Source organism: Phocoena phocoena, chromosome 5 (assembly GCF_963924675.1).
Source record: "Phocoena phocoena chromosome 5, mPhoPho1.1, whole genome shotgun sequence".
Classification (NCBI taxonomy): domain Eukaryota; kingdom Metazoa; phylum Chordata; class Mammalia; order Artiodactyla; family Phocoenidae; genus Phocoena; species Phocoena phocoena.
Genome location: NC_089223.1, coordinates 74831791 through 74843904, shown reverse-complemented (window position 1 = coordinate 74843904; position 12114 = coordinate 74831791). Strand labels below are relative to the sequence as shown.

The 12114-nt window shown below is 36.3% G+C and overlaps 1 protein-coding gene across 1 annotated transcript in view; it reads right to left on the bottom strand.

The window, feature by feature from the left end:
- Window positions 1-12114, bottom strand: part of PDS5A (PDS5 cohesin associated factor A) — a 117968-nt gene that overhangs the window by 37148 nt on the left and 68706 nt on the right. Inside the window, exons 11-15 of the mRNA XM_065877521.1 lie at window positions 11741-11892; window positions 10262-10375; window positions 8204-8285; window positions 6940-6988; window positions 6568-6707 (exon numbers count right to left, since the gene is read on the bottom strand). Of these exons, the coding sequence (XP_065733593.1) occupies window positions 6568-6707; window positions 6940-6988; window positions 8204-8285; window positions 10262-10375; window positions 11741-11892 (537 nt within the window). The remainder of the gene's footprint in view (window positions 1-6567; window positions 6708-6939; window positions 6989-8203; window positions 8286-10261; window positions 10376-11740; window positions 11893-12114) is intronic.

Genomic DNA, 12114 nt, shown 5'->3' with positions numbered 1-12114 from the left:
GAGTGTAAATCCAAAGGACTGAGATTCTGAAGAAAATTTATTAGTCACTAGGAGATGCATGATTTATTTTGCAAGCTGTAATTAATCAAGCAAAATTTCAGCATTTGAGAAAATAAAAATATTTTAGGGAGTGCTTAGGCCTTATATACTTTGCTCTAAACCACAGATACACATGTAAAATCAACTTAAATACTCTACTATCTTTTTTTTTTTTTTGCCGTACGCGGGCCTCTCACTATTGTGGCCTCTCCCGTTGCGGAGCACAGGCTCCGGACGTGCAGGCTCAGCGGCCATGGCTCACGGGCCCAGCCGCTCCGCGGTATGTGGGATCTTCCCGGACCAGGGCACGAACCTGTGTCCCCTGCATCGGCAGGCAGACTCTCAACCACTGCGCCACCAGGGAAGCCCCTCTACTATCTTTTGAAATCAGACTTATTTTGTGCAGGTCTCCCAAAGAGGCGATTTTGCCCGACTTAGTATAAAATTTAGTTGCTTTAACATAAGATAAAGTCAAGTGATTGTCTAACAACAAATATGCCACTGGAAAATTGCTAGGCAAACTATATAGTCAGTACTAAAAAATGTAAAAACTAGGCATTAGGAAAGAGTTACAGTAATACATATGTAAGCATAAGAAAAATAAAGGAAATGCTAACAGGAAAAAGAATAAATCACACTTAAGCACAGTAATAGCACTATATAAAATACACCAATGCATGTAAATAATAATATTAAGGCACAGTTTTAAAAACCTGACATTTTTGTATTCCCATGTAACAATCTTACATTTAAGTAATCCTTCAAACCATATTTTATGTATGTAATATTTCGGTAATCTCTTATAACAATTATTTTAAAATAATATATGTCATAATCATAAGTGATACTGGGGATAAGCAACAAGCCAAATTAGTATGTGGCAAGTAAGCAGCAACAAATAAACAGTTTCCTTGTTTTCTTTACACACTCCAGAAAAAAAAAGGGGTACTCACACATACTTCCAATACACAAACAGAAACATCAGATAAAGATGTTTTACAACTGAAAAGTAGTTGAGAACTACTTCTGAGAAGTAACCATATGTAATCCTTTTAGGAAATGACAGCAGAAAGAGTAAGAAAATTAATTCTTTCTATATTCCTGACAATGCCTCAGAAATTTCTGAGCAAATCTATGCTATCACTGCAGATTGATATTTACTAGTTACAATTACATAAGTTGTTTAGAATACTTAAGCACTCTTAAGGTATATCAAAGAAATAAGGAAATAGCCCCTATTCTCAAGCAGTTTATAATTTACTAATTTGTTATTACAAAAAAATTTTTAAAGCTTTAAAAAAATGCTGCATCTATATATCTCCTTTCTTTTTCATACATATCTGCTTTCTCATTTTGACAATAAGAAATACCTATTTGTTTAAAAAAAAAAAAAGTGGACTTCCCTGGTGGTGCAGTGGTTAAGAATCTACCTGTCAATGCTGGGGACACTGGTTCAATCCCTGGTCCGGGAAGATCCCACATGCTGCAGAGCAACTAAGCCCGTGTGCCACAACTACTGAGCCCACGTGCCACAACTACTGAAGCCCACGTGCCTAGAGCCCATGCTCCGCAACAAAGAGAAGCCACCGCAATGAGAAGCCCACACACCGCAGCAAAGAGTAGCCCCCGTGTGCCACAACTAGAGAAAGCCTGCATGCAGCAATGAACACCCAACACAGCCAAAAACAAATAAATAAATAATTTTTTAAAAAAAAATTTAAAAAGTTAAAAAAGAAAGTATTCTTTCACATACACGGTATTTCCTCTTGTATAATTTACTGCTTTCCTAGCTAATAAAAATGATTCCTGACGGACTTCCCTGGTGGTCCAGTGGTTAAGACTCCGTGCTCCCAATGCAGGGAGCCCGGGTTCGATCCCTGGCCAGATCCCATATGCCGCAACTAAGAGATCCCGCATGTCACAACTAAAAAAAAAAAAAGATCCCACATGCTGCAATGAAGATACCGCATGCAGCAACAAAGATCCCATGTGCCAGCAGTGCAGCCAAATAAATTAAAAAACAAAGGCTTCTGCGTTAAAAAAAAAAAAAGATTCCTGAAAGGATTTGTATTATCAATATTTTTCTGTAGCTGGAATCAGTAAACTAGATAAAACACATCTCTCACAAGAAATAATTTCCAAAGCTTTAACTTTCATGTTAGTGACCTATTCTTTTGGATTCCTGGGCCCAATTCCAACATGGTGAACAGGGGCGGGGGGGGGGGGTGTCCCCCCAGCCACCAACAAGCAATTCTCTGCACACAAGCAGAGCATACTAAAATTCAATCTCTACCCCCCACCCGCCCAACTCTCCCACTTCAGATGCCAGTAGCAAGCCCAGGTTTACCTGTACCTCTAACCAAATGACCATAAATCAGAGGTTCCCACAACCCCCATCCCTTCCTTGGGTTCAATTAATTTGCTAGACTGGCTCACAGAACTCAGAGAAACATTTTCTTACTACTGCTAGATCACTGGTTTATTATAAAAGTATACAACTCAGGAACAGCCAGATGGAAGAAATGCATAGGACAAGGAAAGGACTCAGAGCTTCCATGCCCTCTATGAGCTTGCTACTCTCTGCAAATCTCTACATGTTCACTAAACCAGAAGCTCTCTGAACTGTGTCCTTTTGGGGTTTTATGGAGGCTTCATTACATAGGCATGATTTGGTGGCACAGTGGTTAAGAATCCACCTGCCAATACAGGGGACACTGGTTCAATCCCTGGTCCAGGAAGATCCCACATGCCACGAAGCAACTAAGCCCGTGAGCCACAATTACCAAGCCCGCGTGCTGCAACTACTGAAGCCTGCACACTCTAGGGCCCATGTGTCACGACTACTGAGCCCGCGTGCTCCAACTACTGAAGCCTACACACCTAGAGCCCGTGCTCCACAACAAGAGAAGCCACCGCAGTGAGAAGCCCGCGCACTGCAACGAAGAGTAGCCCCTGCTCGCCGCAACTAGAGAGAGCCCGTGCGCAGCAACGAAGACCCAACGCGGCCAAAAAAACAAAAATTATATTAAAAGAAAACAGGAAGCATTCTATGACTGTTACTAAATAGCGTAAGTTAGCATCTCTCTCTCCTTTTGGTTTTTTCTTCTCAACCTCCTCCAGGAGATATAACTATGCTAATACATACCAACAAGGTCTGAATCTCAGATTTCTAAATATAACTGCTGGAGGCTACATATACATCATTATCTTCTCCTATCCCTAAAGTATCTCCTCTGATATCCAGTCACCCAAACTAGACATAAAGCAGTCATTCTTCATATACTGGTCTAATTCCTACTCATCCTTTAAGATTCAACTCAGGAATGACTTATTCTAGAACAAGCTATTCCCATTTCCACCCCTGCCTGGGATGAAGCGCATGATTCTGTCAGAATATTTAACACACTGTATTCTCTATTGAAATATTTCCCTGCCTCTGTCACCTAAACAGCAACTTCGGTGAGAGAGCATGTAAAATACAATTTACTAAATTATGTAATGAATTATAATGGTGTAGGCTTGACCAAAGGACAAAATATACTTTGGACTTCTGAAGACACAATGCATATCCAAATAATCCCACAAGGAAGGTTTTTCTTTAAAGTATAGTCCGTGAACTACTCATCAGTCACTTTGAGACTTTGCTAAAAGATGGAGATTCAGGACCCCACTCTAGACCTATTTTAATAATTCTTAGTGTTTGTCATGTATATGTAACATCATAAGAATTACTATCTATTTACATCCTATAGGGCAGGGCAAGCGGCCCTCTAGTAGGCCGTACATAAATTTTAATTTTATCTTATTCGTTTAACAATCCAATGAGATTGATAATATTTATAGGTGAAGAATATGAGGCTCAGAAATGCTGAGTAACTTATTAAAGGTCAAATTGGTAGTAAATGCTGAAATTCAAACCTAGGACTGTCTCAAATGCTGAATTAACAATATTCCTGGAAAATCTTAAAATTTGGGAACCATGGTCATAGGAACACGCTAGAGGATAAAATAGCAAGCAGAGCTGAAGCTAGGACAAATAAGTGGTCCTCCACTAGAACCAAGGTGCGGAAACTCAAAACTTGAAGTGCAAAGAGAACGCAAATCTATACAGCACGTATTTCAATACCATTGCTCACCCTCTCACTATACCATCACGTATACTCGCATTAATCTACGGTATGTGTCTATTCATATTCCTTGCTCAAAGTACTTTTGCTAAAATTTTTTAGGAATGGAATTGAAACAAAAGGGGAAAAAATATCAGATCTCCACTCCTACTAACTCTGTTACTGAGGACAAAAGGAATGTGGGTATTAAAGGATATGTATAACTAATAACAATAGCCTTTGGGGAGAAGGACAAAATGATACAGATGTTCTGGGAAACAGCAAAACTATTCTAACGGTGGTTGTTTTCCTGAGCATTTAAAGGGTATTACAAATCCTACTTTACACATGAGAACATAGAGATAAAGTTAAATAATGTGCTCAGAATACACAATGCTAATGTAAGCTAAGAGAGAAATTACTGTGAAACCATTTACCAAAGAAAATGAACTAAAAAATACGAAGAGTAGAAATTTTCCCCTCTGGAACAGAGTTCTTTTAGCCATTTGGTGGCCCATTTCTTAAATATCCTCAGAATAACCTCTCCTCCAAAAAGGTGTCATTACCATGCTCTTTCCAGTGCAAGTCCAGTCCTCATTTCCACCTTCCTGCTTCCTACAATCAATTCATCCTGAGATGTTTTCCTTACAACATCTGTTTTACATATACATTTTGGATTTGGAAACTCTTAGATATTTCTGTTCTGACAAATAGTAGGAATTCATGTTAGTACCATTTCTCAAACTCAAGCTCAAGTCTTATTTTTCTCAGACCAAAAAATACCACTTGATTGTTCATTCTCAAGGTCCACATTTCTTGAGCAGTACTCAGTCTGTACTGGTTCTTGCAAACAATGATGAAATGTATAGAAAGAGCACTATTGAGGGTCTGTGAGATCTGGACTCTACTTGCAGCACAGCCACTATAACCAGCTGTGAAACACTGGATGAGAAACTTCATCTCTTTAAAATTCAATCCTTACCTGTAAAATGAAGTGGTTAAACCAATTCTCTCTGCGTTTTTTTCAAGCTATTTCATTCTATGATCAATTATATTAGTAGATGCCCGGCAGAATACAGTATTCTGGAACTAGAATTCTAAATGCCGAAGAAGTAAATGAAACCTTTAAATGTTCTCAGCAAACCATCCTGTTCAGAAGTGCAAAGAGCGAAGTATTCTGGGCACCTGGCACAAGCACATCCCTAGGCCCAGTGGAAGAGTCCACTGCTTCCTTCCCTAAACTGGCTTCCTCCCACCTGTTCCTGATTACGCCTCTTTTTTTTTTGCGGTACGCAGGCGTCTCACTGTTGTGCCCTCTCCTGTAGCGAAGCACAGGCTCCGGATGCACAGGCTCAGCGGCCATGGCTCACGGGCCCAGCCGCTCCACGGCACGTGGGATCTTCCCGGACCGGGGCACGAACCGTGTCCCCTGCATCGGCAGGCGGACTCTCAACCACTGTGCCACCAGGGAAACCCGACTCCTCTTTTAAGATCCACTTAGAGACCCTATATTCCTACTAGACTGAAAAAAATACATACTCCACATTCCCAATGACTTTGTATATACATCTATTATAGTCCTTATCCCTTATCACATATGCAAATAATTATCTTTCTAGGACAAAGTTAGACATAAATAACTGAAATGATTTTCTTTCTCTTATTCATCTCTGTAAGCCTGGTCGCAAGCACAGTGTTTGTCATATATGTGTAATACTACAGAAATGCAATTTATTTAAATCCTAAAGGGCAGTCTAGGGCCATGTATCTATATCTATATAGGATATCTGTATCTATCTCCTCTTAATAATCCTGTGAGGTTGTTAACATGTAGAGATGAGAAAAATGAGTCTCAAAAATACTGAACTTACTAAAGGTCTCACTGGTAGTAAATGGTAAAGATGAAATTAAACAGAAACGGTCTCATAAAATGCTAAATAAATGAATGGATGAATTTTTCCTTCCTGACATTGTCAACAATTGGTTTTCTCTATAAAATAAAGAGTTTAAGAATAGAATGAAGACAAAAGCCTAAATAGGAATTACCTTATCTATAAATGCGTATATGCCAATGTAACTATTGTTGATTTACCTACTAATACATGGGAGAAGAAAATACACACACAACACACAAAAGCATTTAATTTACCTAATAAATGTCTACTAAATCAAAGCATTTTATCTTGCTCAATTCCTAGGATCAATCTCCCTGGCTTAGTTCTCTAGTGTTTTTCCTGGAATTTGGCTGGCGAGTGGTAAGTAAAGAGAACTAAATTGACCAGATATACTCCTAGGTAATTCAGAGCTCACAGTATTGTTAAACTCACACAAATAAAATAATCTATGTAAAGAAGGCTTTAATGAAATGTAAGTTTCTATAAGCAAAGCTAGGAGAACAAATATAAAAGTATAATTTACTAACCACACAAACATCTGCCTGTTTGCACGAACAGGTTGGACTGATTAACAACTCCAACTGAGACCGCAGTTTTTCATCATCACCAAGGACTTGGTTAAATTTCTTCACAAAATCTTGTGCTTTCCCAGGGTCAGGCAAATTCTCTATAAAATTCAAAGAGAATCAATACTACAAAAGAAAAACCACTAAACTAAAGGCAAGCTGTCTTAAAAAATACTGCTGAGGCATCAAAAGATAATCAGTCAATCTGGCTCTTAGAAATAAAATTATTAAGAAAAGGATTAGTTTTTCTTACTTAGTATTAAATTGATAGTCCCCCTGGGTAAATTATTTGATGTCTACTATAATATCTACAGAGTGAATACACATACTCACTTGCTATGGTCATCAGTTTTCCAAACATGGCAGAACAGTTAGCCTCAGACTGAAATTTAAAACAAAAACAAAAGCTGTCACATGTGCTACCAAATTTTGGTAAGAAAACTATACTCAGTATTGTACTTTTTTTAAGTTAAAAAAAAATCCATCACAATATACCCACTAGAAAATGGCTTACCATATCTACACCCTATGTTGATGACAAAGAACTACGAAGTACCCACAACTATTAAGTTAGCACAAATAGAATGAAAGGAGATGCCAGCAGGAAGTTATTTAAAAATTTTTAAGAGTATATAACTTTCATAGGAAAGTTATCTTGCCAGGAGACTGAACAGAGAAGATAATGAAAACAATTATCATATCAAAATTACTGTGAAACCATACACCAAAGAAAATTAACTAAAAATGTGGAGAGCAGAAAAATTTTCTTTCTGAATAGAGTTCTATCAGCTATTTTGTGGCCCATTACTTAATATATATCACCTCCCCTCCTACTGCCCTTTCCTCCATTACAACAAGAGTATTATTTTATTATTGAATCTGCATGGTCCCATGAACCACCTGCTTTTGTTAAAGTTTCGTTGGATCACAGTCATACCCATTCATTTGTATCTCTGACTGTTTCTGCACCACAAAGGCAGAGTTAAGCAGTCATGGAGACTGTATGGCTGGCAAAGCCTAAATTTTTACTATCTGGTCATTTACCAAAAAAAGTTTGACAACCCTTGCTTGGGCCACTGAGGGGTCTCTGTGTATGGTTCCCTGGCTAAGAACCCCTATTCTAGCAAATATGCTTAGAAGTATATTAAGAGGTTATTCAAATTTCTTTTATCCACCTTCCAGAAAATGTTGGGCAGTATTTCTTTGTTAATTTGACTTTGGCATATTCAAAGGATTGATACCTGATTTGATACTGACTCTATAATAAAGGACCAAATCACAGAGCAAAAAAACATTTATGACTTCTAATTTTATATTAAGGTTTAATTCTAATGATTTGATAATTGATAAACTATAACTTCTTAGTGTCTAAATACTTGATAAACTGGAAAACACCATTTTTTTTGCTCATGCTGGAAAATAAAATTTTGTTATATTCATGTGAAATGCAAATTTAGCTTGGATAACCACAGAAATTGTTTAACTGACATGTGGAAAACAAAACACATGAAATACTTTTTGCTTGCTTCATTATATATGACTACAGAAAAATGAACAATGACTAAAGCTGAATTTAAATAAAACACCATGAACCTACCGTAGGCTGCTTGTGCAAATCCAATAGTTCTCGTACATGACTTCTAAGCATGTTCTGACACTTCCACATTTCATTGAGAGCCCTGTAAATAAAGTTATAAATATGAAAAAAAATACATAATAAAACAGTACTGGTAACTACTCAACCTTACTACTTTTCTTACACCATTCTTCTACCTCTACCTAAAATTTTAAGCACCAGAAAATTTACTTATTAGGATTAACAGAGTTTAGTTTAAATTACTTAATATAAGGCTTCTTATGAGAGAAAATATTTGAGAAGTTTCTAAGGATGAACAGGATCATGGCAGGTAAACTGAAGGAACTGAGACAGTCTAAGCAGAGGAAGCCAGAATGTTCTGCTACAAAGAGAGATAAAATGTCATCAAAGCTCATGGCACATACAGGAAAGTGAAAAAAAATTTATAGGCTTGGAGCACAGAATGTGATTGGGGGAGCATAAGGAAGCTGGAACATACAATAGAAAAGGATCAGATCATGAAGGCCTTTTTATGCCAGGCTAAGGGGGTATGCATGAAGCAGTGTAGACTATTTCAAAAAATGAATTTCTTAGAAATGATGTGGATTCAAAATGCTAAATTAAACTGAGTTTCTTTATTCTAGACTCTTTTCTCTTCACAAAAGCAGATTTTCTTCTCTCACAAACCCACTCTGTAATTTCAGGTGCCCAAAAGACCTCTGGGAAGTTAGTCTATCTCTGAGTACTCTTTGTCAAATATTTTGAAATATAAACAGAGATCAAGACCTTAGGCCAGGGATTTACCACCTACAGTGAACATTATGAACCACTTTCAAATCCTTTTTTCAAATGATGGCTAATGTCTCCTAATAGGATGCACCAAGGATACATTACTCTGTGGACTTTCTGCTGAAAATGCATAATCTTGATCCAATGATGAGGAAACACTGGATGAATCCAAACTGAGAGAACATTCTACAAAATAACTGGCCTAGGCAATACTCTTCTGGAAAATGTCAAAGTCATAAACGACAAAGACAGACTGAGGAATGGTTCCAAATTTAAAAAGACTAGAGACATGATAATTAAACATGCAATGTGTAATCCTAGAAAGGGAAAAAAACATCCCAAAAGGACATTATTTGACGATTGAAGAAATCTGAATACACACTGGATTAGACAATAGTTTAAAATGTTAAATCTCCTGATTTTCATAAAGGCACTCTAGTTATATATAAGAGTATCCTTGTTCTTAGGGAATACACACTGAAGTATTAGAGGTAAAGGGATCCAATGTCTGCAAATCACTATCAATGGATCAGAAGAAAATACATATATAAAGTATGTGCAAATGGCAAATGATAAAAAGCAAATGGTCAAAAATTATGAATCTGCCTAAAGAGGATATCACAAAGCTTTGTTTTATTCTCACAACTTTTCTGTAAATTTGAAATTATAAGAAATTAAAGGCAATATATATGTATATGTAAATGGAACAGCTGAGGTTCTTATTCAGAAAAATCAGAATTCTCAATGACAGGAGTTATTTAGTTTTTTAAAAGCTTTATTAAAGTGGAATGTCCACACATCCTAGGTAGCCTGGGATAGTTAAAGTTTATGCCAGTTGTCTGAACAAAATTATTACTAGTGCCTCCTTTCAATCTCAAAAATATCTGTTTGGACAATCAATCACATGGTTATTCTACATAGAAGTGATCTGGACACGCTCTCCTGACAAAGAACCAGTTCTTAGCTCTTAGGCTTAGTATGGTAAAGCTCCAGTAGTATGATTCAGATCCCAGCCAACAGGTGAACAAAAGATAATTTTGACATGGGGACTTCTCTGAATCCCTGAAACCATATTACTGGCTCAGTTGCCAAATATGCCTATGCATATAGGAATATTTTTGCTTTTAACTTAACTGGACTTTAATAAAAACTTTCTCTATAAATACTTATCTGAGGTTCTTGATTCAAGCAGAAGAAGCAACAACCCTATCAACAACAATTAATTAAATAAGATGAAGTAATTTTATAAAATCTTCAAGAAATACTCCAATCATTCAAAAAGTAACTTACTTGACAGCATTTGGATCCAAACTAGCATATAAATAATACAAGCATTTCATTCTCTCTTCTGTTTCCAGGTTGTGGGGGACAAGATACTGAGCAAAGATTTTCTCTACCAACAGTCTACAAGGCAAACAAACAAAAAACCCAAGTAACAGAATTATTCTATTTGTTAGAAGCCACAGCCATTTCATATTTTATCCGCCTCATGCAAAGATATCACACCAATGATGATACTTATCTGTGAAAATACAATGGAAAAGATCAGTATGTGATCAATGCTTTTCCTTGCAAGTATGGCTATTTTAAAATTTAGAGCTACTGTTGCTATTTGTGACTTTATGTTTTATCAGTATGAAACATTTGTCCTAAAAGGGTTATATATTATTCCTAAGTAAGGGTGCTAGGCTGTTCTACCTGTTTTCTTCATCAGTCTGGAGCTATAGCAAATTACTTAACATTACACATAAAGCTATGATCTCAAGAATAATTAATTCTCAAAAAAAAAAGTTTCCTTTGATTAGTTTGGCTCCTTTCCCATGTTGTCACATTTAGTAAAATCAGGGGGCTCTTCCTTCATCTTCCTGAAAATTCAGCTTTTCTTATGCACATCTGTCTCCTTTCCACATTCTAAATTCCTCACCAATATTAAAATATCCTTCTTGCTAAGCTTATAATTATTATTCAACATCACTGGAATAAGAAAATTTAAGGGCTCTTCATTAGTCAATGAAATACATAATCGATCATGTCAAAGTAGTCAGTCTAACTCAATAAAACACTGCAAAGTATTTTGCAAAAACCGAAATCATTACTATAATCCAACAGAGATTTGTAAGTAACATTCAGAAAATGAAAACAATATAAGTTCTCATCTCAAGAGAAGAATTTCCTAACCATGTACGGGGACGAATGTTAAACAGACATTGTGGTGATCATTAGGCAATATATACAAATATAGAATCATTATGTCATACACTTGAAATTTAATGTAATGCTGTATGTCACTTATACTTCAATTAAAAAAATCCAGTAATACCTCTATTGGTACTTACAGTGTTGTAAAAAGGAAAAAATAACTAACAGTTATTAAATAGTGCTACTCTGCCAGGCAGTAAGCTAGGGGGCATTACATTCATTATTTTATTTAATCCATAAGACAATTCTGTAAGAAAGGCTTATTATTAACTCCTTTTTAGATAAAATCAAGTACACAGAAGTTAAATCAGCTGCGCATGGGCACAGATCTAATAACGGGCAGAATGAACATTTGGTCTCTGGTCTGAGTCCAAATCTCATGCATATTTCACTATTATTATGCTAACTCACAGTCTTGGCTGGAGTCTTATTTAAACATGGTATGTCTAAATATGTAGAAAGTGGTTTCTAAACTTAGAGAAACTAATTATTATGAAAAAATTAAACAGAAATATTTAAAAATTAAAAGCACTTTTATATTCAACCATTTTACCAACATATTAGACTCACTTGTCATCGATGCTATTCTGATAATATATATGCAAAAGTTTGTCCTTTATCCAGCTGACTTTCTCTGCAGCTTCCTTTCCTGCTTCACCATGAAGACAGTATTTCTTATAAAGCTGAGCCAGACCCATCATAGCTTCTTTTCTTACTCGCCACTAGAAAGTATAAAGTTTATTGGATAAACTAGATACCAAACTTTAGTATACAAATCTGCAAAAATTACCATTTCTTCACTAGGTTGCACAGTGAGATTTATGTGTGCATAGATTAGCACAATATTAATTTTCAAAAAAGGCAGACAAATCACTTAACCAACAATTTTGATTATGTTCCTATTTAGAAATCATCCAGTGCAAATACTGCTAAATCACCTACCA